The 26,324-nt window shown below is 33.3% G+C and overlaps 1 protein-coding gene across 3 annotated transcripts in view; it reads left to right on the top strand.

The window, feature by feature from the left end:
- Window positions 1-25,646, top strand: part of Dnajb4 (DnaJ heat shock protein family (Hsp40) member B4) — a 36,767-nt gene extending 11,121 nt beyond the window's left edge. For 2 of the 3 annotated variants that reach the window (XM_047552000.1, XM_047552007.1), the window contains exons 3-5: window positions 14,938-15,179; window positions 22,388-22,956; window positions 24,346-25,646. In XM_047552000.1, the coding sequence (XP_047407956.1) occupies window positions 14,969-15,179; window positions 22,388-22,956; window positions 24,346-24,579 (1,014 nt within the window). In that variant the 5' untranslated portion in view covers window positions 14,938-14,968 and the 3' untranslated portion in view covers window positions 24,580-25,646. Of the gene's footprint in view, window positions 1-14,734; window positions 15,180-22,387; window positions 22,957-24,345 lie in introns of those variants that run through there. The other variant, XM_047551992.1, reaches the window with a different exon arrangement.
- The last annotated feature ends 678 nt before the right edge of the window (window positions 25,647-26,324 follow it).

Here is a 26,324-nt window from a genome sequence, read left to right as displayed (position 1 = left end):
AACTTCCCTTTTACACAAAAAGTACTTAATAAATGTTTGGTGAAATAAACTGAGTTAAATTTTGTTTCCCCAGCTAGGTTGTAGTAAATGTTCTGAATACAAGGATCTTGTCCTTTATTTTTCCTTTCTCTTTAAAAGAGGACTGCTCAAAGAGTAGGTCTTACTTTGGTTTGCCTAGTAGAGCTTAGTGCTTTTATCTTGGCAAAATCTTAATAACTATTAGGTTGAATTCCTTATTATCTTCTACTTAACATTTTCCTACAGAGTTAGAGCTGGGCAATTATAGAAAATATGGTTATGAATGTTGAGGGCATTTGAGGCCAGATGGCACTGGAGGGTAATTTCCCTCAAACTTTTCTTAAAAAGACCTTGAAAAGATAATCTAGTCCATTTCTTTTGTTTTATGGTGAAGGAAACAGTGACCCAGATTGTTTGAGTGTGTTGTATAAAGTGACAAGATTAATTACAGAGCCAGCCCTAGATTCCTATCTGATACTTTTTATTTCATGAATTGTCTTCTATATGAAGCAGCAGTTTTTGGGTTAAGGAAATTTTCATTTCATTAAGTACAACAAGGAGAAGAATCGGTGCAGAATCAGAAGCATCTTGTTTTTTGTAATCAGGACATCTGTCTACTTAACAGCGTTTCCTTCTGGAAATACATTATGGGAATTCTGAAGATCTTTACCAAGTGAAGTGAAATTCTTATCTGGGTGGGTATAAGATTTAGACTCACTTGGGATAACAGTAGTGTTGTTTTTAGTAGAACTTTGCTTCTGTGCTGACATTTCCATGTCTATTTATAGTAGTGATCTCTTTGGAATTTGCCTTCTGATTTTGTTTGCTATTTTATGTTACTTCACATTAACTCATGCACTCACTTCATTTTAAAAAATGCATCTGAAGGGACCTATACTTGAGAGGAAAAAAGGACTTAAATGTTTTAGAAGCATCTGAAGTTAGTTTTCCTGTAATTTATCATAATCATTTATGCTAATAAACTAATTGTAGCAAGTAGGGATACAATACTAATTTTTCAAGATAGAATAGTAGTTTATTTTTTAATTTAGAAGTATATGAAGCTTAAAATAAACTTTTATCCCAGACAGCTATTACTTTTCATTTTTCAAAACTCTTAAGTATGTACTTAGATAATCCAAGAAATTTTAATTGGAGCCTTTGAATGGTAAACTCTGAAGGGCAGGCACTGTCTTATTCAGCTGAGATTAATATAATGCCTGCTTATTAATGTATTCATTTATTCAGTCCAACAAAAATACTGGAGGTACAAAAGTAAACAAAATAAGCAAGTATCCCACCCTCCTGGAGCATATTCTAATTGAGTGAATGTTACATGAAATCATGAATCACTTTGCAGATTATCTGTTTGCTTTTAGGCATTTATTAAGCCATGAATTGAAAAGTTGAAATAGGAAAAGTTTAATGATCAGGTGGATCATTCATTAAACATTTACTCCCTTAAATAAATTAAATTATTTGAAAAAAATCTCATTGTTGTTCTGTCTGTCCTTCTGATATTCTGTTTCTACCTGCATTAAGGCCTCAGGGTTGCTATGTAGGTCACAACTGGGTACCTTCATCTTAAATCAGTGCTACTGAGTTCCAGTGGCAGTGCTGACCCTAAGCTTTTTTATACACTAAAGTTCTAGTTTTTTGTTTATTGTCCTTCACTCTAGAGTGGAAACTCTTTAGGGTACCTTGTCTTTTGATTGTATCAGAAAATCAAGTGTGCCATATAGTAAATGTTAGCAGATGTTTACATTAATCCTTGACTACTCAAAGTACTCTTTACTCCCTACTCATGACCACCTCCATCTAACCTTCATCCAGACTTTTCAAACAATAAAAATCTTCAACTGATATTCTCCTCTCAGGAAGACTTGTCAGTTTAGCTTCTTTACTAATGTACTCCATTTGTTTCTCTATTCTTTAGACACTTTTCTTTTTCAGTGTCTTACTTCCTGGCCTTAACTTTTTGTCATTGACTTTGTTAATTCTCAACTCCCACTCTCCTCTCTTTCAATTATGTCTACTCAGTTTGCAGGAGTTAATCAGTTCATCTAGACTTGGAGTCAGATAAGCTTCAGTTCACCATTTGTTGCTTAAGTGACCTTGCCAAGGTATTGAACCTTTTTTGGGGTCTGTTTGCTTTTCAGTTGCCTAAGCATTGTTATTAAATGAAATGACTATAGCCAGATACTTTTGACTCCAAGTAATGTAAACTCTTATTAAGTAGCTTAAATAATAACAGAAAATACAGGAATGATCCTAAAGTTGATTGAGTTAGCAACTCAACAATTTATGATGTATCTATGTCTTTTTTTCATCTTTGTCCTCTACAATCTTCAGCTTATTGGCTTAGTTTTCCTAATGACTACTTAAACATTGCCATAGGTATTATACAGTCATGACTGTTAAATGGAAGAAAAATATTTCTTCTACCAGCATACATTCCCCTTATCCTATCCCTGACTACCAATCAGATTAACCCTGTCTTGACTAGAGCAGGTTTTATGCTTGCAAGTGTCATATTGGCTTTTGAATAATTTAGGACTGAGTCACACAGGTTTATGCCTGCAAGGATCATACTTTTGAATAATTAAGACTCACCTCCTAGGATATGTGAGAAGCCCCACTTTCCTAGTAATAGTTATTATTACTACTACATTTACGAATCCTAGGATGCAATCCTTGAACTTCAAACAAAAAAACCCTTTATTCACTCCAGTACTTTCTTTTAGTTTCATGGTTTTAAAGGTCACCTCTATTCCCCTATTTTTTCTTCTGTCTGGACTATTTCTTTGATTACCAGACTCTTCTCCAACTTCCTATGAGACATTTTCATATATTCTGAACTTAGTATTTCCAATACTGAACTCCCCAACTTCCCTCCTTCTCCTCTAATTTAGTAAATAGCAATTCTGTTCTCTCAGTTTGCTGAAGCTAAAAAACCTTAGTGTCATTATTGATTGCTTGCACGTCTGATTCATCAGGAAATCCTATTGACTATCTTTAAAGTATATGCAGAAGTTGACTACTTCTCACTGCTACATCATGTTCCAAACCATCTGAATTATTAAGTGCATTCTTAACTGGTCTTCTACTCTTTCCCATCATTCTTCCCATTCTGTTCTTAACAGAATCCAAAGTGATCCTGTCATTGCCCCCCGATCCCCCACCAGGAATTGAACCCAGGGATGCTTGTCCACCGAGTCATATCCCCAGCCCTTTTGGGGGTTGTTTTGGAGACAGAGTCTCCCTAAATTGCTTAGGGCCTCACTAATTTGCTCAGGCTGGTTTTGACTTGTGATCCTCTTACCTCAACCTTAGCCTCTGGAGTCACTGGTATTACAGGTATGCACCACCATAGCTGGCCAAACCGTCACCATTCTTATCAAGCATCCTACTTTATTATTAACTTTTTAGAAATAGATGCATTTAAAAAATATTTTTAAGAGGAAAATTTGTAGCATTTATGAACTTGGTCTTTCCAATCCTTTTGCCTTCAAACTCATAAATTGGTCTTCATTTCCTTTTGCTCTCAGAGTCAACCTCTAATTTTGTGCAGATCTCAACTACTCATATTCTTTTTATCAAGTCTTCTCTGAGACATTACATAAATGATTATTTTATTAATGTATCTAAAATATTTTTATAACTCTCATCTGTATCATTCACTTCCTCTTGACCATCTTAAAACTTCTTTTATCCCCTCATTATTATAATTCTTTATCTCTTCATCATTCAAAACCTGGAAGGCAATCCTGAGGTTTCTGCTAGGATTTCTCTTTTAGGGAGGAAAATCTTCTCCCAAGTTCCCCAGATCATTTCCCTTACATCACATTGGGCATCAGTTACTGACAAAAGAAAATGTGATTATATGATTGACTTAAACCAACCATGAGCCATTTCCCAGGGCTGGAGACAGCTCCCACCTTCCTTGAGTCACTTACTCTATTCCTGGAAGAAATTAGGTAGTTGTTAGCCAGAAAGAAGATATGAATGGCTGATTCACCTGGTTGATCTCTAATGATTCCTTCTCAGTCTTTTTCATTGTTTTCTCTTGACTGATGTGATCCATACATACTGATCATATCAAAGTTCTGTCTTTGATTCTTTCCAAAAATTATTCCTTTTTCACACTTAAAAATACCACTTGTGTGATGATCCTTTCTAATTTTTTAATCTCTAGCTAATATTTCTTTCTAAGCTTCAGTTCAGAATATGTTTTGTGGACATCTTCATCCACATTTAATTCAAGTGAATATTGTTTTACTAGGTTTTGAGGAGTGACAAATCTTGCACTGTACAGTTCGGCATTTTAATTGGAGTTAACTAGAGAAACAGGTTATTACAATACAGTCGTACTTAGAAATGCAATCAAGCAACAAAAATTTCCAAATAGAAGTAGCCTAGGTGAAGGGGCTGTTAATAGAGCTGTAGGCCTGTTCATAATGGAATTTGTCTTTCCCTTCAAACATTTTCCTATATTCTGCATTTTCATTGAAAACACAGCTGTGCACACCTTTGTTCAACCCAGAAACTGGTAATCTGAAATCATTCCTTATCCATACATCCAGCTTATTGGCAAATTGTACTGATTCTACTTTTTATTGAAATTTTTTGGTTTTATATCATGGTCATTGTACTTTAGGTCCCAATTACTAATCTTTGATTCATTCACTTGGTATATGTTCATTGAGCAGCAGCATATTGTAAAGGTCTTATTCTATTGGTTCTAGTGGGAAAAAAGAGAGACAGCGAAAGAGTAACAAGATCTCCCAGGGAGGTTTCAATCCAGTGGATAAATCAGCATGGTGGCACAGTCCTGTCATCTCAGCATCTTGAAAGGCTGAGGCAGGAGGATTGCAAAGGCCAACCTGGACAATTTAGCAAGACTGTCTCAAAGTAAAATAAAAAGGGTTAGGGATATAGCTTGGTAAGTAGAGCAGAGCATCCCTGCGTTCAATCTCAATACTGCTAAAATAAAACCAAAACCAACCAACAAAAACAAAACAAAAAACCCCATAGTGAGTAACGCATCAACAGACCATTATGTAGGGTTTTTTTTTTAATAGTGATAGAGTTGAGCTATAGGGTAAAAGTAGATCAGGGAACCCAACCTAAGCAGCACAACTAGAGTCACAAAGCAGAAACAAACTGGGTAAAGGGTTTATACACCTACATACAACCCATTTGTTATATCTATAACAAATATCACTTCAAAGACAGCCTTTGTTGCCTGTGTACTTAACGTTGCTCAGAAATAATTTATAAAAACTGATTAATTGGGGCTGGGGATATAGCTCAGTTGGTAGAGTGCCTGCCTCGAAAGCACAAGGCCCTGGGTTCAATCCCCAGCACAGCAAAAAAAGGAAAAAAAAAAAAACTGATTAATTTAGAAGATTCTTAGTTATGGCATATCATTACACAGTTGATCCTTGTTTCTTGCCAATTCTGTATTTGCAAATTTACAAAAAAACAAAATTTATTTTTATCCCCAAATCAATACTGAAGGTCATTTCCAGACTTGTGCATACAAGAGTAGCAGTTTTGAGTCTTATGAACCAGCTGAGGTTGAATAAGGTAGCACTGTTTATTCTTGTTTCAGTTCTTGTACTGTAAATCAGTCTCCTCTATTTAGTATAACTTTTTTTTGCATCTTTCTGCTTTTTTGGTGATAATCACTATTTAAAATGGCTTCCAACTACAATACTGAAGCGCTGTCTAAATATTCCTAAGTGCAAAAAGGCTATGATGTGAAACCAGATGTTGTGACCCAGAACTGTAATCCCAGCTACTCAGGAGACTGAGGCAGAATTGCAAGTTTGAGGTCAGCCTGGCCAAAATAAAGAAAAGCCTGCGTTTGTAACTCTGTGATACGGAGCTTGCCTAGCCTGCGTGCAAGGCCCTGGGTTCAATCCCCTGCGTTCAATCCCCAGTACTGCCTCCTACAGCCTGTGATGTGTCTAGGCATGACTTAATAGTGCTGTTGACCATGAGTTAATGTCAATAAATCAACAATATATATTAAATGAGGAATTTAAAAATAGAAACACACATAAAATAAGTTACATATTATTGGTTGGATAGAAGATGTGATCAGCGTCTGTTAGGAACCTATTTCCTTAGAAAGTAATGATTTAGAATTTGCTAATTCAGCATCCCCTGCAATTTTATAGAATGTAACAGTGGCAAATAATGAGAATCAACTGCTTTCAGGGTAAACGTAATTTTGGGAAATGGCCAAAATCACTTATGGCCAGTACTTGAAGAGATGATGGGAATGGTTAAACTGAGCAAAACAGTATGATTATTAAAGCAGCTTTCTCAGAGTTTTGTTTTGTACGAAGGATTGAACACAGGGGTACATAACCTCTCAGCTACATTCCCAGCCCTTTTTTTTAATTTGGAGACAGAGTCTCACTAAGTTAGGGCCTTGATTGCTAAGGTTGGCTTTCAACTTGCAGTCCCTTCTGCCTTAGCCTCCCAAGTCCTAGGATTACAGACATGCACCACCAGCCCAGCTTTCTCAGTTTTTTGTAACATTGTATACTCTCTTTTGATAAACATCTTATCTCATACCTCAAATATTCTAATGTAGTCTCCTTAGCAGACATGTCCAGGTTAAGAATTAATCTACAAATTTTAGGGGGCAGGAGTTGTGGCTTAGTGGTAGAGTGCTTGCCTAGCACAGGTGAGGTACCTGGGTCAATCCTCAGCACCACATTAAATAAATAAATAAATAGATAAATAAAGGTATGTGTCCATCTGCAACTAAAAAATTAAAAAAGAATTAGTTTACAAGTTTTATTTTATTGATCTAGCAAGAGAAGTTTGAACTTTTATTTTCTGAATTCTTATAGTAAAAACCAGAGTTTTAGAAAAATTTGCCAGATCAAAATAAAATTTTATTGTGTTTAGTGCTTTTTTTAGACTATCCTCTTCCTCTATCAAAAATAGTTTATATAAAGCAGGAGTCAGCAAACTTCCTGTAAAGGGCCAGAGAGTTTGTATTTTAGACTTTGTAGGCTATACAGTCTCTGCTTCAACTATTTTAACACTATATAGCAAAAGCAGCAATAGATAGTAGTAGTATTTACTATAGTTATAGTATAAACCTCTTAAGAGCTAGGGACTGTGTCTTCTACTTTATCCTTCATGGCACAGGCAACAGTGTAACAATTAGGTCTTGATAAGGCTTGCCTTGATGTTCTGATTTAGTACAGATAAGACTTTTTTAAATATTAAAAACCCAAATATTAAAACTCATGTACTTAACATTAATTTAGAAATCTTAATTTTTAAATCTACAGATATACTACTTTAGGCAATAATAGTAATTTGAGCTCATTGTATTTTGAATTAGACAGTGATCTACTTCTATAGTAGTTGGTAAATACTATAGAATATGTTGGCTTATTTTTATAAACGTTCTAATAATTATTTTTGGTAGCTGTCAATAAAGTCTTTGAATCATAGTTAAGTGTCATAGGAGTAGTTTAATTATGGCTTCAGGATATAACATAAAGATAATTCGTAATTAAAATGTGGTACCAATTTAAGTTAAAAGAAGTCATTTTACAGTTGTAAACGATTAGAGAGCTAAACAAACTTGCTAATCAGTTTGTTGCTGTCTTGGCTAAGAGCCTAACAGTTCGGTGAAATAGCAGCATATCCTCTTCCCCTGCTCATCTCTTGTGCTACAGACATTTTTCTCCCATTTTCTCTGTACTATTGTCTTAGGAGCTGCTGGTTTCACTTTAGTCACATACTACTTTCTTCTGACCATCCAATTAAGAGGCCTTCTGTGTCCATGTATGGAACAAGAAACTCAAAAAAGGAAAGTGAAAATCACATAAAGTCCTAGTGTTGCTTTAATTGGAACATTATGAAAATATTTGTCAACTGAGCATATGTAAATAGAGCCATTCCTACTACATAACTTTAAATTGTTTGAAAAAATTTTCATCTTTTTTTGTAAAAGGAAAAATAGAATACTGTTTTATAAGTAAAAATGCAAGTGAGAAATGTAAATGTTTGATAAATTCATAGGCTAAGATTTCTGAAAAATCTGATCATCAGCACTGGTGATTAGAAGGAATCGGTATATTTGTACTTTGTATACAGTAGCTACTAGCTATATGAGACTTTTAATAAACTTCTTAAATTTGGTTATCCAAATTGAGGTGTTGTGTAAGTGTAAAATACAGACTGATTTCAAAGATTTAGTTCCAAAGGAGCATGTAAAGTATCTCACTGACAATTTATATGTTAGTCACATGTTGCTGTGGTAATTCTTGGATTTACTGGGTTAAATTAAATATACTATTAAAATTAATGTCACAGTTTTTTTACTTTAAAAACATGAATTCTAGAAATGTATGACTAATATACATGGCTTGCATTTGTAATTTGCTTTATATATCTCTTGGACAGCATGCCTTAGATTATGTGAACCTTCAACATAAAGTGTTATAGTCAAATATGAATTTATCAAGACCCTTTTAAAATAATCTAGCAATGCTGTAGTTTCTTTCGGCTTCTAATTCAATGTTGAAAATTAAAGAAAACATTTTAAATGTTTTCCAAAATGTAAGAAAGTTTATTAGCTGCCTCTATGTTTACTAGCTTGTAAACTTTTCTGTGACTTATCTTAAAAGAGAATAATATATACTAGTTGTAGCTTGGAAATTTTATTAGGATATATTTAAATGTATTTAATAATAATTTGAATATCAGAATAAGTCAGTTGTGTACTCCCAAAAAGGAAATATAATTTTTAAATATAAAATATTTCTGACTCCTGAGTATCTGTAGGTAACTAGTAGTTTTAATAAACTTCTTAAAGCAATATTACTATTACCTTAGTTTTTAAAGGCATATACTTTTAAAAAATTTTGTAAATTTTCATTTTAGTTCTTTTTTTGAAGACCAATAAATCAGTAAAATTAAATGTATATATTATAATGCTTTGTGCAGGGAAACTATTATAAAATCAAGCAATAAGAATGTATTGAAATGGGAAAACTGGGCTGGTAATGTAGCACTTCAGTGGTAGAGCACTTGCCTAGCACATGCATTTGAAGTACTGAGAAATTTAGGTTAGTTTGACATCTTTTATACATGCTTTTAGAAGTTTACAAATATTAATGTAATTTTTTATAAGATTGATTCACCTTACTAAGAAAACCAAAGGAGTAATTTCACTGGTTTCAAAATAGATTGTGGTTTCAGGTTTGTGAAAGAACAAACCATTGAAATAGCACTTTATTTTATTTTATTTTTTTGTAGTACTGGGAATGGAACCCAGGGCCTCTTGAATGGTAGGCAAGTCTTCTATAGCTACATCCCCAATTCTTGAAGTAACAAGAGCCACTTTTTTTTTTTTTTAATAACATGAATAACAAGCAATCAAACAAAATGACATTCAAACTCTCAACAATTTGATCATAACTTTTTTTTGTCAACTTCTTAAGGTAAGCCTCCCTAAACTTCTTTTAACCAGATCAGTCTTTTTGCTATATGGAATATATTTTATACTTTTTTGCCTGTGGGCTTTGTGTTCTTGGTACAAATTGCAACTCTCTCCTGCTTCTTCTCTTTCTTTTAAAATCTAGTAATCTTTCAAAACCTTGCTCATCTTTTTTTTTTTTTTTTTTCTTTTTTTGGTGCTATGCCTACTTGAACCCATGGCCTTATACATGCTAAGCATATGCTGTATCACTAAGCTACACCGGCAACCCTTATATTTTTCTTTTCTGAAGGCTTTCCCATCCTCACCATTCCAGTCCAAAGTCAGTATGATAATCAACATTTGTACAATATTTCACTTTTTTGTAAATCCCTGTCATAGTATTTTCTGTCTTTATGTCAGTCCAGTGGAGTTGATGTTAGCTACTTATAGATAAGGGAATTGAGACTCAGAGAAATACATGACTTCCATAACTCATATGGGTATCTACATACCAAATCTAAGAGCACCGAACCAAATCCTCTCATTCAAAGTTTTATGCTTTTTTCCTCTATGCTGTGTTTGTCTCCCAGCTCTCATAATAATTGAATAGCATTTATTTGGTCATTAATTGTTCACTCTAATTAAACTTTATTGAATTTGATTATTAACTATAGGCTTCAAAAGAACTAAACATCTTTTGAAGCCTATAGGGAATAAATGGAAAAGGAGAGCTTAATACATTTCTTCTTGATATGGTCATTGTTTAGTGATGGGGATATGTTCTGAGAAATTATACTTAGGTGATTTTCATCATTGGGTGAACATCATAGAATATATTTCCGTAAACTAAGATGGATATTACTAGATATTACTAGATGATATATAGTCTTAAGGAAACATTGTCATACATGTGGCCCAGTCCATTGTTGACTGAAGCATCATTTTTGTTTGTTTTGGTTTGGTACTGGGGATTGAACCCAGGAGTGCTTAATCACTGAGCTATATCCCCAGCTCTTTTTATCTTTTTATTTTGAGACAGGGTCTTGCTAAGTTGCTGAGATTGGTCTCGAACTTAAGATCCTTCTGTCTTGGTCTCCCAAGTAGTTAGGATTACAGACATGTGCCAGCATACCTACCCAGTGAACAATTTAAACTGAAGTTTACATCTTCTCTCTTGTAACCTAATGGGATAAAAAGTGAAGCTCTTCAAAATTTCTCCATTCCCCACCCCAAAAAAGTTATGATTATAACCAGGGCAAATTTTATAGGTATTTTAACTATTGCGCTCAAAATCTGAAGCCTTTCCACAGGAATGAGAATTTATAGAGACCAAGTTCCAAACTTACATCAAGTATTTATTCCTACAGAAATCCTTGGCAATGATGAATCTTAGTGCTTGAAGTCTCTTAAAGAAAGTATAACGTATAGATGACAGTAATTATTAGATGTCCAATAATTTGGTATTAGGTAATTATTTAGATGTTATTTGAAAAATGGGCCATAGATTAGAATAAATGCAACCTCATACACCTTAATCATAAGGTAATATTAGAACAGTGTCTGTTAAATGTATTATTAGGACAATGGAAGTGTTTTATAAACTGTAAAGTATTATATAAATGTTATCATGGGGAAGACTTAGAAATTTTTTTTTTTTTTTTTTTTTTTTGGCACTGTGAGACTAAAATTCTGAAATAAAGATCTGAAAAAGGGCCTGGACGGTGATACGATCTTGCAGGATGTCTGAGTATTTTGAGGATGAATCTGGTGTTTACGTTAATGCTTTATGCCAAGTTAAATTTTCTGAGTGAAAGGAAACTATTTTTTTGGTACTAAGGAGTGAATCCAGGGGTGTTCTACTACTGAGCCACATCATCCCCAGCCCTTTTTATTTTTTATTTTGAGACAGGATCTCATTAAGTTGCTTAGGGCTTTGCTAAGTTGATGTGGCTGGCTTTGAACTTTCGATCCTCCTATCTCAGCCTCCCAAACTGCTACTACATGCCTTATTTTTACTTTTAAAAACACATTTATTAAATAAACTTTGATCACATCTCTTCTCCATTTTCCCTAAAGGCCGTCATTGCTGTTCCCTTTATAGACTCTTCCTATTTCTGTCATGATAATTATTTGCAAGGATGGCAATTCCTCCCCTATTAAAAAGATTCCCATATTCATCTCATAAAAACTTGGTTGGCCAAAATTTAATATAAAGGGATTGTGTAATGGATTTTCAACATAGTAGTAGAGAAGTGAAAAAGTGAGTGCAAGAGTGAAATGTTTCCAATGTACTATTTATTAATCACATTGATCCATTACTCTTATTTCATCTGTTTGCAATGTGTATATTTATATATATATAATTTTTATCTTTGAACTATTTTATATGGATATATAATTATTTTTGTCTTTGAACTTTTTTTATCTGGACATATAATTATTTTTATCTTTGAATTGTTTCCTAAGGATTGTTTATAGCTCCTAAAAATCATGTTTAATGGCTTCTTAATAACTGTTGACAAATGTTTGAAAGAATTATTTATAAAAATTTACAAAACTGAGAGTATGCAGTTACCTGCTCATTTTGCCAAAACCTAGCCAGGTTGTTTTATTTTCTTTAGTGATCTTGAAATAAGATTATATCTGCTTCTTTGTTAACTTGAAATATCCAAGTTGAGGCGAATTCTTGCTTTTTACTTAACCACTATGATTCTTTTGTGTATGTACAATATTTGAAGAAATGTGAAAAATCTCTTTTTACCCTTTTGCTGTCTAGAGAGCTATGTTTCTTTCCATCTATAAATATATGTGAAAGACCTAAACTTTGGGATCTAAAATCATTTAATATGTCATTATCTTGTAATATTTCTAGCTTTCTCAAAATGACTGAATCAGATAAGTGTTGTCGTTTTTTTATCCCACCATTATCTAAAAGAACGATTTCATGTATTTTGTAGACAGTAATGTCAGTGTTCCTTTAGGTAATGAATATTAAAGAAATTTCATTGGAAATTTTTATGTGTTTTAATCTACTGTAGATACTGATCCTTGAACTGACTTCCAGCTTGACAATATGCTTTTTAAAAATAGGAGTCTTTCAGTGACTTTGAATATTAATATTTTTCCCTAAATGTTCTGGATTTGAAAGGTATCTTTTCACATTAGTTATTCCTTGATGAGAGTAAAAAGCATGCTAAATAGCTGACAAATCTCTATAACCTATACTAAGTTAAATAGATGTTAGAAATTTCTAATGCCAAGGTGTTTTTAAAGTGGAGAGGTTTGAGAAATGGGGGATCATAGCTGTTAAAACGTGCAAAGATAAACCATTCAGAAAGAAGTGCTGAGTCATCATTGATGGCCCATACAGTAGAGGAGGTAATTCCCTTTCTTTTCCTTTTATAATTACCATTTCTTTCACACATGGTTATCTCCTTTTTGTTATTATTGTTGTTGTTATTTTTAGTGGTGATAATTGGGATTGAACCCAGGGACATTCTCCCACAGAGCTATATCCCCAGTCCTTTTTTAAAAATTTGAGACAGGGCTGGCTAAGTTACTGGCTGGCCTGAAAGTTGTGAATATCCTACCACAGCCTCCCAAGTAACTGGGATTACAGGTGTGTGCCACCACATCTGACCTTTTCATTATATTCTAAACATAATGTCTATTTTATTTTCCTCATAATGTTTTGTAGGGGGAGGGTACTGGGATTGAAATGAGGAACTTGCACATGCTAGGCCAGAACCCTACCACTGAGCTACACCTTAGACCTCTTAAAAGTTTTTTTTTCCTCATGTTTATAGACACTGGGTATGAACTTGATACATTTCTTTTGACATTTTCTTCGTAATCCATCATTTCAATATTATATTAGAAATGGGGGTTCAGTCATAAGAGTATTTACCTAGCATGTGTGAGACCTAGGATTTGATCCTCAAGCACCACAAAAACCAAACCAAGCTAACCCATGCCCCCACCCACAAAAAAAAAAGAAGGAAAGAAAGAAAGAAAAGAAAAGAAAAGGGAAAAAAAAGAGAAATGAGAACATTTTTTGAAAAGATGAGAAAACCATATAAATAAAAGATGAGTTATATACATGAAAATATGTCTCATAAAATATTAAAAAATATATGAGAAAACAGGCATCAGAGGATATATAAATATATCAAATAACCATCAATATTCATAGAAGAAGGGATTAGGAGATATACTAACATTTAACAGGATTACCTAAAGTGGTATGATAGGGAGATTTTTATTTTTTGTGTTTCCCAAAATCTTTTTCAATGAGTATATATTTCTAATTAGGGGAAATGTGTTTGAAAAGGAAAAAAATATTTCCATATTACTGCTCTTTTAATAATAGCATATCTAGATTTTTAGTTTGATCTTATTAAGGAACATGAGCTTGTACTATCTGTAACCTGACACCTTTTCCCTAACTTTCCTGCATTACAAAAATTCCTTAAATAGTGACCCCAGGAGTACAGTGTAGGGGGGGAATGAGTCATGCTGTTTTAGTTGAAATAACTAAATTCAGGTATTAAGCTTTTACAAATAAATACTGGCTTCCTAGAGCTGTTAATTCTTATATACTACAAAAAATCAAAAAGATAGTTCAGATCATTTATGTCTTCATTTAAAAATACTGCTTTTTTTTTTTTTTTTTTTTTTTTTTGCGGTGCTGGGGATCGAACCCAGGGCAAGCACTCTACCGACTGAGCTATTTCCCCAGCCCAAAAAAATACTGCTTTTTAACTTCATGATATAGCCTTTTTACAATGTGAAATTGAATATACTAATTCGAATTTCTGATTGATAAACTCCAGGAATTTTTTTAATGAAGCAAATTATTTGAAAAAATTTAAAAACCTACCTTTTAGTATTGTATGTTTTACAATTGAATGACTTGAAATTCAAATACCTAAAATAATAAGTCAGGGTACTTGTATAATCACTTGATAACATGGAATTCTTAATGGCTATAATTATTTTTGTGTCTTTTCCACCTAGAACCGAGTAAATAAATATGTGGTTATGACAGTCCATGTTGAAATACTGGTTTGTTAAATCTACTTGGCCTCTTAAATAGGAAATAAAAATGATAGAACCAGAAGGAAAATGAATAGTTAATCATGGAGGAGGAGAAAACATAGCTCAGTACTTTGACTAGAGGCAGCTGGGAAAGTGACGTCCTGTAGCATTTGCTGTTCTAGAAAGTACAGAGACACGTAGTGAAAATGGGAGGATCCAGAAGGAGGCCGTCTCCTGTGTAGTGTATATTTATCTGTAAGTGAGCTGTTGGGAAGGAATTAAACACGGAGACGCTGTCTGCTTGTTGCCTTAAGACAGCTAGCTAAATTGCTGATTTGCTTTAACTTTTAAAATACCCAGCTTGGTTTATTTTTCTTAGAATCATATTGCTAAGACTGGGGACGCTGTTTTCTTTTACAAAGGGAAATCTAAGTTCATTTCAAGGCATTCGAAATGGGGAAAGACTATTATTGCATTTTGGGAATTGAAAAAGGAGCTTCAGATGAAGATATTAAAAAGGCTTACCGAAAACAAGCCCTCAAATTTCATCCGGACAAGAACAAATCTCCTCAAGCAGAGGAAAAATTTAAAGAGGTCGCAGAAGCTTATGAAGTGTTGAGTGATCCTAAAAAGAGAGAAATATATGATCAGTTTGGGGAAGAAGGTAAGTATTTTGTGTGTATCTTTCTGTTTCTTCATCTCTCTTTCCTTTCTTACTCTGTGGTTATCATTAAATTAGATCCTCAGACATGTTGAAAATAAGTAATAGATTAAAAACAAGATTTCATCCCTGATTATATGAATGAGTATTGCATAGCTATGAATGAAATGTCCTTGTTTGCCTTTTACAGGGGATTTTAGCATTTTGTATTATACATATTCTACCATTAGACTTCTGTTGTTAACATTGTGTATTTAAACAGAAACCTTAAATTCCCATGTACATCAATGAATTGTGTCAAAAGTCTTATGCAACCTGTTTTGTTTTCCAGTGAATTTTCTGCCAGAATCAATAATGATTTTAAAATTTTAAGATTAGATGTTCAAATTCTGGGTACTTTATCTTTTATTCACAAAAAACAAACAAGTTTTTTTTTTTTTTCCTTTCTTAAAACAAGGCGACTGAACAAGACAGAATCGTCTGTCTTAGAAGCAGAAGGCGCAGGCATTTAGCTTCTAGTTGTTTTTGGCATTTTGCCTGGAGAGGAAAGAATTTTCCTGATGTCATAAAATACCAGAACAAGTTTTTAGCTTAATTGTAAACAGTAATTGTGTGCCAAGAAAATGAGATCCCAGAAATACAGTTTTTGACCTAAAATGGCCACCTAGTTTGAACAATTACTGAATTTCTTTTAGGTAACAATTCATTTTGAAATTTTACTATCTAGGTGTGGAGGAAAGCATGACAACTTCCCTTTTCTGTCCCTGCCATACTTTTGTTTCTTACATTATGTGATCAGATATTAGTGACAACCATAAATAGGGATAATTTATGATTCTTCTTTTATCATTCTGGATTTTAAATCAGGTTTGTTTGTCATCTCCATATAAATATAGCCATAAAGTAGACTATTTTAAATCGCTAATTAACAACAACAACAACAACAAAAACCTTTTTATTTCTACAAGTCCTGTATTTTCAAAATTTAAAATCAAGTACTTTATTATTAGTTTTTCTCTCAAAATGTCTTAAATTATTGTAGCTATGAAAACTTTTTGTTATCCCTTTGCTTTCTTTATTGCATTATATCATCAAATTTTGCTAATTAGAAATATATTCTTAAAATAAAGCCAAGCAGAGACTTCTCATTTTGAATCAAACAAATTAAATAGAGACAAGCAGGGCTATTGTGTGTAAAGAGTTTTTTACCTTTTGGTCTGTAAGTTGCCAAAAATTGAAGTTTATGCTGCTTGTTTTAGTGTGGTGAGGATCTGCAATGTCAGGTCTTGTAACTATAAAGGGACAAATAGTGCATGTTCCCTATGGCCATACTACTCAGAATACCATGATTTGGTTCTTTTCAAGAGTTAAGCAGGATTTCGAGATACTGTCAGTAATCTACTACTCTTTCTGAAGGAGGTTTTTATAATTTTGTAAAAAAAAAAAAAAGCCCATAAACATGGAGTAGCACTGTAAATTCCCGTGCTTTAAATCTGAGATATTTGGCTACATCTATCTCATTGATTGCTGAAGTTTATATCTGTGACAAAGCCATAGGGATTCAGGTTTATTAAGGTTATTTATCTTCAGAATTTTCAAGTCACCAAATGACTACAGTTTTCTTGTCTATATTGCCTTTTTTCTTTTTTTTTTTTTTTTTTTTTGTGGTGCTGGGAATCGAACCCATGGCCTTGTGCTTGCAAGGCAAGCACTTTACCGACTGAGCTGTCTCCCCAGCCCTATATTGCTTCTTAATAGTGCTTTTCTTGAGTCAATTTTTTTTTCCAAGTTTGATTTTTACTGGTCATCATCAGTGAGTGCATTTTTAAAAATTAAACGAGGATCATCTATGTGCCCTGAATATTTTTGTTGTTGTTCTTAATTCAGATAATTGATATAAGCTATAGAAAGAAAGAGTTGGGGGGGGATTTTTTTTTTTTTTAGAACATTGACCTATTCAGAAATATTCCACAGTTATAGATTACTTGAAAATACAGTTGAATGAAGGTATTCGAATTATTTTTTAGAATTATTCTTCCTTACCAGAAAAGTATCACGTTTATTATTTGTCCTTTACTCAGAATATCCCACTAATTCTTTAAAAAATCCTGTTAGGAACTGGGAATGCAGCTCAATGATGGATAGGTGCTGGGTTAGATCCTGAGCAGCTCCTCCCTCCCCTGTGCCCTGCCAAATTCCCTTTAGATACACTGTGAAAGTGTGGGAAAACATTTTTTTTCTCTTTGCTTTTTATTGTTCTGTCTGACCTGCAGTCCTGGTTTCATACATTTCTTTAGTAGTAACAAAATACTGAATTTTAAGACTATTGGAGACACTGTAAGTACTGGATGTACTCCCCCCCCTTAATTATTATATTCTTGGAGCTGGGACAGTGGAAATAAAGAATCATAAACTCAGAAGTATCTGAGTTTTTGCTAAATTTATGTATTTAGGAATTAAGAGATTCATTGATTCAATTTACTAGTGTTCTGAAAAATCTCTAATATCTCTAATTTAGAATGCCTTATTTAAAAAAAATGGACAGATAGAGCTGTTTTAGCCAGGTAGGATGGCACAGGCCTGTAATTGCCTCAGTGACCTGGGAGGTTGAGACCAGCCTTAGCAACTTGGCAAGACCCTGTCTCAAAACAAAAAGGGCCAGGGATGTAGCTCAGTGGTAAGGTGCCCCTGGGTTCAATCCTCAGTATCCCTCCCAAAAAGATGTTTTAAACTTAACTATATGACTCAACAATTCCACTCTTAGGAAGAAGAAACATATCTACACAAATCATGTACCTAAAAGTTCGTAGTAGCATTATTTGTAACAGTCCCAAATTTAAAACATCAAAAGTACCATCAATTAGTTAATGGATAAAGAAAATGTATGAACATCAGTGGGGTTCTATTTAGTAGTTAAAAGGACCAGTTTACTGAAACATGCTACAACATGGATGAACCTTAAAAAGTATCAAATAAAAGAAGCCATATATAAATTAAGATTACATACTGTACGATTCCATTTATATGAAATGTTTGGAAAAGGCAAATTTGTAGAGAAGAAAGCAGATCTTCTTGCCTAGGGCTGAAGGTAGGAATAGGGATTAGCTACAAATAGGAACTGCAGAACTCTTTGGAATGATGGTAATATTCCATATGTGGATTTTTTTTTTTTTAATGTCAGACTAAGGTTTGAACCTAGTGCCTCACATGTGCTATGCAAGCACTCTACCACTGAACTACAACTCCTGCTCATAAGTGGATTTTTTTTTTCAAATATTTTGTTTTAGTTGTAGATAGACATAATACCTTTATTTTTATTTGGTGCTGAGGATCAAACCCAGGGCCTCACACATGCTGGGCTAGCACTCTACCACTGAGCCACAACCACATCCCAGTGGATTGTTGATTGTACAAAATATATATTTACAAAGGTTTAATTTTAGGGTATGAAATCAGTCAATTTTTTAAAAATAAATTTTCTCCGTAGTTGAATCATTTGAAAGCAAAAACTAGAACCATAGAAATTTAGAATTGGAATTCTAAATTTGAACCACTCTTGCCTGAAAATTTTAGGTGTAGTTCTGAATAGTTCAGTGAATGTGAACTGAAGTTTGCATTAAAAAATTTTTAAAAAAGAATTTTTAGTAACACATCCTTAGAGTATTCTCATACTTTAACATGTCTTTTTCTTTATGCTTTCCTTATTTTGTTTATTGCTTATAGTTTACTCAATTTTCTTCAAGTGCTAAAAAGTAGTATTTATGTGATCAAATTTACATTTAGTATATTAATCTTTATGCTAGTTTGCTTCTTCTCTTTAACTTACATGTTTAATCAACAGAATCTCTTTGGTATTTATTATTACACATTCCAAAAATATGTAAGTCAATTGGATTTTTTTTTTTTTTTTTTTTTTTTTTTTTTTGCGGTACTGGGGATCGAACTCAGGGCCTTGTGATTATAAGGCAAGCACTCTACCAGCTGAGCTATCTCCCCAGCCCGCTCAATTGGATTTTTGTGAAATAAACTTTAAAGGATCTTATTCTATGTCTTGCTATATAAGTCTGGATTTTTACATATTAGGTCTCCTTAATGTAAGGATTAAATAGTATCATTTTTTTTTCTTGAAATTCTAATTGTTCTCTAGTATTTCTTTTTTTGATAAACTTTTAATCAAGTTAACTAATAAGTGGAAGTCATTGCTGTGGATACTATTCCAAATATTTGTTTTTAGAGAACAAATGTGTTGGTTGGTTGGTTTTTATATAATAGCAGACGTACTAAAGCATAGGCAAATGTTTCTAGAGTGCATTTCTTGATCACACAAAGAGATGATAGTATCTAGAAAGTGTTTTGGATGGCAAAGGAATCTAGTTGAATTTTTAAAATTTCCATTAGCAGTTAAACTACACATGATTAACTGTATAATTGATGACATGCTTGTTATAATTCAAGTACTATGCATTGCAAGTGATACTTGCATAACAATTCATATTATATAATAGTGGCATGAATTTTGATAGAATTTTCTCAGCCTAGAGTAGCTCCGTTCTTTATCTGAGCCACATAATTCACTATTTAATGTCTAGGAAAACCTCAAAGCTGCATTGGAGTCTTGACAGTTTCGATAAATAAGACACTTCAGACTACATGTGAATCTTTTTAGGGACTCAGTAATCCTGAGTTACCATTTTTGGCAGAGTGGGAAGAGGTTTTAGGGAAAGCCAAACTCCTGATGTAATAACTTAAAATGTTATTCTTTCCATGAATCCATTATGGCTCCAAAGCATTTAGATTTTTTGGCTTGTAGAGGCTTAGATTAAACAAGCTAATTTACCCAATTTTCTTAACTCTAATTTTTTTCCCCTACAATACTGGGGATTGAACCTAGGATCTCAGGCATGATAGGCAAGTGCTCTATCACTGAGCTACATCTCCTGCCTCTGATTTACTTAACTCTCTAATAAATAGTTATATCCTATGAAATCTGTGTGATGAAGGATAAAATTATTGAAATAATTTAAGTATTCATTTTAGTTACTTGGTTATGACCTTGAATATTTGTTTTCTTTCATTTAAAGAAATATGCCATTAACCTTTAACATGGAGAATTATAATTGTTCTCGTAAAATTTATAAAAGGGAAGCTGGGCACAATAGCACATGCTTTTAATCTTAGAAATTTGGATTATTTTATTTTATTTTATTTTTGGTACTAGGTGTCAAACCAAAGGACCTCCAACATGCTGAGCATGGTACCCTACCTCTGAGCTACACCCTGCCTAATCCCAGCTACTTGGAAGGCAGAGGCAGAAAGATCACAAGTTCAAAGGCCATCTTGGACAACTTATTGAGACCTTGTCCCAAAATAAAAAGGGCTGGGTATGTAGCTCAGTGGTAGAGTGCCACTGGGTTCAGTCCCTGGTACTGCCAAAAAAAAAAAAAAAAAGTCAGGCATAGTGATACAGGCTTGTAATCCTAGTAGCTCAGGAGACTGAGGTAGGATTTTAAGTTTGTGGTCAGTCTGGTCTATTCAGTGAGACGCTGTCTCAAAATAAAAGAAAATAAAAATGGCTGGGGATGTAGTTCAATGGTAAAGTATCCTTGGCTTCATTTCCCACTACAAAAATAAGTAAACACACACATACACACACACATACACACACTCGAGATTTGGATGAACTGCATCTTAAAAGTTATTACCAGCTTAGTCTTATCATTGAGTTTCTACAAGGATTTTCCCTAACTGCTATTTGGTTATATCCTTCCGTTTTGACAATTTTCAGATTGTTAGAACTCTTTAGATTTCTATTCATGGATAAAGGTAAAAATTTAGACATCAGTTGAGACTTTAGGATGGTGTAGAATACATATATATACCTTTTAATGGAAGAAGCTAATATAGAATAAGAAATATGCTCTCCCTTTGAGCACATGCAAAGTATTTCTAGTGGAACTTTAAATTATTTTTTATGTTTTTCAGTTTTATAATCTTTATTTTTCTCCTTGTTCCCTTGGTTAGGAATTCCTGTAAGGCTGCCTCAGAGACTTTGCTGATTTTAATCTCAGTATTGACCCCTTAAAAGATCACTGTGATGATGTTTTGTGGGTTTTAGTGGAATCTTTCTTTGGCATGTACTAGAAAATGCTTTTTCAAACATATGTAATCTTGTGAGCTACATGTTACTTAGTTGAACCTCTGAGCAAAATGCCACTATACTGTAGTCTGAAGTGGGTTGTCCACAATAGACAGAAATAACCAGTCACAGTCCTTACAAGGGAGGGATATTTACAGCTCTTGATAGCTGTCTTGTTTTTGGAATAATATTATGATGAGATATGCCTAGATAAACAAATTTGGTATCTGGATATAAGAATAAGAATTTTTGGTATAAGAATTTTAGGCTGGGCATGGTGGCACATGCCTGTAATCCCAGCTACTCTGGAGGTGGAAACAGTTAAATCTCAAATTCAGGCCTAGCCTGGGCAATTTCGCCAGACCTTATCTCAAAATACAAAATGAAAAGGGCTGGGATTTAGCTCAGGGGTAGAATATCCCTGGGTTCAGTACTGCAAAAACAAAAACAATAGCAATTTTAGTGTCTAAAAAACATTTTTCATAGTGTGTTCTCATTATTAGAATTTTTCCCCTTTGCAGAGTTTCTTTCTTAATACTTGACCTGAAATAATTTAGTATGTATATGCTACTACATATTATTGATTGTATTTATTGATTATAATGGTACTTAAAGCTTCAGATTTTGCATTGATTACTAAACACCTTTCAACTGACAAATTTTAAAAACTTAAATTTGTATACTTCAGTATGCCACACCAGTAGTTAAAGGGATTCTTAAATTGTTTCTTACTGATTATAAAACAAATATTCAGGAATAAATTACTGTATTTGTATGTATGTACAGTGTTGAGGATTGAACTACTACATCAAGCATGCTGGGCAAACTTTGAACCACTGAGCTACATCCCCAACCCAGGAATAAAGTATTAAAGCTAAGCATTTGGAGGAAGATTTTGAAAGTTAGAAACTTAACTTGGGATGGAATTTTCAGGAATTTTTTGTATTTAGATATAATGATATTTCTGAATAAATTGCAACCCAATTTAGCCAGTTTCTGAGCAGTGGAGTTTTTGAAAGTTTAACTGTCAAGAGTTGCAGATTTTTTTTGTAATCATGCTTATCTCTTCACATAGGGTTGAAAGGAGGAGCAGGAGGTACTGATGGACAAGGAGGAACCTTTCGGTACACCTTTCATGGTGATCCTCATGCCACATTTGCAGCATTTTTTGGAGGTTCCAACCCCTTTGAAATCTTCTTTGGAAGACGGATGGGTGGTGGTAGAGATTCTGAAGAAATGGAAATAGATGGAGATCCTTTTAGTGCCTTTGGATTCAGCATGAATGGATATCCAAGAGACAGGAATTCTGTGGGGCCATCCCGTCTCAAACAAGATCCTCCAGTTATTCATGAACTTAGAGTATCACTTGAAGAAATATACAATGGTTGTACCAAACGGATGAAGATTTCTCGGAAAAGGTTAAACCCTGATGGAAGGAGTTATAGATCTGAGGACAAAATTCTCACCATTGAGATTAAAAAAGGGTGGAAAGAAGGCACCAAAATTACTTTTCCAAGGGAAGGAGATGAAACACCAAATAGTATTCCAGCAGACATTGTTTTTATTATTAAAGACAAAGATCACCCCAAATTTAAAAGAGATGGATCAAATATAATTTATAATGCTAAAATTAGTTTACGGGAGGTAAGTTAGTAGGACCTAGGATTCTGAGACCAAACATATTTTTGCAGCTGATTGATCTTAGGGAATTAATCTAAATAATAGCTAACGTTTATTTTGTGTGTATCATATTTATTGTAACCCTTATAATGACTCTCTGAGGCAATAGTACCTTTAATCGTTTTTATGAAGTTAGTTTTCTAAGTTTAATTATTTAACCATTTAAATGTCAGTTTTAAGTGCAAACTGAATTATGTATGATGAGGCCTAATAGTGGATTAACTCTACTCTGTTTTTACAATTGTGGTTTATATGATTTGCTCTGGAATCTCATCGCCTTAAATCCATTGATAAGATGTGTTCTAAAATTATTAATTTGGAGTAATAATGGTGTATCAAAGTATTACAATAATAATTTATACTTTGTAGTAATAATTATATAGTAAAAAATAACACCATAATAGTAGTACTTCAGTGTGGTTCTCAAGTTCTTATTTTCACTATTTCTCAAAATAGATTATAACCCATGAAATATGGCCATGTCAATTTTAGGTCCTGCCTAAAATTCTCAAATGGCTCTACCTAATTTCTACATTAAAGTCTAAACTTGACTTAAGATAAAAGGTCATTTTAAATCTGATTTCTATCTAGAGATGTATGTTCTCCCTGAGTTTGCTGTTATTATTATCTTATATAATTCTTGTCATAATCTCACCTCTACTCTACACAGCACTGTTGTTCTTCAGCTTGCCTCAATACCTACTCCTGGTCCAATGCTTAGCTCAAGCATTCTGTATTCACAGAAACTAGGGTGATAATGTGAGTGCCCTTTCTCTCACAAAGACCTCTGTGCTCACACTATTAATTGCTAGTTTGTATGTATGTTTCTCTGAGTTCCTTGTGCTTTCCTTGAGGTGGCATCTTTGTTCATGGTCCCTCTGTTGTTCAATAGGAATTGTGTAGCATGTAGTAAATAGTAAATGTTGACTAAAATAAGTGTATTTCTTATTCTGTGGTTTTACAGAGAAGTAGGTATTGCTCCCATGTTGGTCTTTCCAGTTCTAAGTCTGTTCTCTTTCTTGCATTCCAATTTCTGCATCTTGATTATTGTAATAGCAACTTCAAACTATCCATTTCATTCCAAGGCATTGTTAAAGACATCCTTTACTTCTCTTTTCCTTTTTCCTTACTTTCCCATATTTTGTAACATCTCTGATTATGTATTACCTGAAGAACTTTTCATTTTTTTCCCTAAATAATTTTTCTAATGGGGAAAAAGTTTTGTAAGTTATTATTCTTTTGGGGATTAAAATTTTACATTAATATATATATTTTTTTACTACCTTGTAATGTGTTTACATAGATTTTTAAGTTTTAGAGTTTGATAACTTTATTTTATTTTGTCCATTTTAGGCATTGTGTGGCTGTTCAATTAATGTGCCAACAATGGATGGAAGAAACATACCTATGTCAATAAATGATATTGTGAAACCTGGCATGAGAAGAAGAATTATTGGATATGGGCTGCCATTTCCCAAAAATCCTGACCAACGTGGTGACCTTCTAATAGAATTTGAGGTGTCCTTCCCAGATACAATATCTTCATCATCCAAAGAAGTTCTTAGAAAACATCTTCCTGCCTCATAGAATGAAGAACTTTGTTACCCATATTTTGATAAGGCACTGAAAATATAAAAGGACTGGCAGTTTACTGATGTAGATGTGAATTCTGTATAAAAATGTGTAAATTCTTCTGAGGGCTCATTAAATTGCATGAATAGAGACGGGTCAAATAAATAGGCAAAAGGGATTTTTACAGTTAGAGATTAAGAGAAAACTACTCACTGTATTTTATTTTATTTCTCCCAAATCAGAAATTTTAGTATTTTGCATATATAGAGAAGTTGGTTTTGTGATATCAGCAGATGTATTTCTAATAAAGTACTAGACAATCCAAGTACTTTATTACTTACATCTTTAGATAATCAGTATTACTAGGTTCCCATTTATAATGGAAATTTCAATTATCTGTGTATGTAATATGTATTTCTAAAGAGATTAAAAGCCAAAGTTGTTTGGAAATGTGGTTATTAGATTTAAACCACCCTGAAATGCTGTTTGAGGACTAATACCAACCTGTAAAAGAACATACTGGTGAATATGTTTTACCATTTTGACTTTTGAAGTATATACGGTAACATTTCTTAATAACATGGTTATAATGTTCTTAAAAGCAGACCTTTTCTTCATAAAAATAAAATGAATGGCAATTTATCTCCTGTGGAAATCCCAATTGCCTGATTACTGATATTTTAGAAATAGACTTTTTAAATGCCATATGTAATTTTATGCAAGTTAACTATATATCTTGGGCTTAAATTATAGGCTCATTTTGTTGTCCACTAGTTTAAAATAATTTGTTTAATAAGAAATGTGTTTTTAGAGGAAACACTGTTACTTGGAATTAATTTCCAATTACACAGTCTTCTGTAACTTACTTATAATATGCTATCTATACCTTATATAATTTCCCTAAAAAGAATAAACTACCACTGTGGTGTTAAACCAAAATATAGGAAAAATAAACACTAACTGCTGCTTATGGTCAATGTTGCTACTACTTGTTATGCATATAAATATTTTACTTTTTCATATGTATAGATTGCATTTCCTAGGTGTTTTAATTTTTTAAATATATTTGCGTTTAAAAATTATTTTGTTTTGTCTTCTGTTTTTATAACTACATTGAGAGTAATGTTTTGAGAAGTTTTTGGTTAAAAAAACACTTCCCAGCCAGGTATGGTGGCACATGCCTGTAATCCCAGTGACTCAGGAAGCTGAGGCAGGAGGATTCCAAGTTTGAGGCTAGCCTCAGCAATTTAGCGAAGCCCTAAGCAACTTAGTTGAGATCCTGTCTCAAGATAAAAAAAATAAAAAGGACTGGGGATATGGCTCAAATGGTAAAGTGTTCCTGGATTCAATCTCCAGTACAAAACAAAAACAAAATAAGAAGAAAACAATAACAAAAACAAAACTACTTCCCAGAATAATGATTCACATGAGCACACATACATACAATTGGATTCTGTCACCTTTTAGTAGAATATAAATAGGTTATAATAAGTATATGCCTTGTAGCTTTATTGAGATAGAATTCATATACCATAATACAGTTTACTTTTTTTTGGTTATGTGTGCTGAGGAATGGACCCAGGGCCTTGTGCAGTCTAAGCATGCATTCTACCACTAAGCTATACCTTACCACTAAGCTATACCACTGACCTGTTAGTTTACTCCCTTTCCCCTGCTTTGTGTGTGTGAGTGGCACTGGGATTGAACCCAGGACCTTGCTCATAGTAGGCAAGTGCTCTATCATTGAGCTATATTCCCAG

This window comes from Sciurus carolinensis, chromosome 1, assembly GCF_902686445.1.
Source record: "Sciurus carolinensis chromosome 1, mSciCar1.2, whole genome shotgun sequence".
Classification (NCBI taxonomy): Eukaryota; Metazoa; Chordata; class Mammalia; order Rodentia; family Sciuridae; genus Sciurus; species Sciurus carolinensis.
The sequence above is the reverse complement of the archived record's forward strand: the minus strand, read 5'-3'. Positions and strand labels throughout refer to the sequence as shown.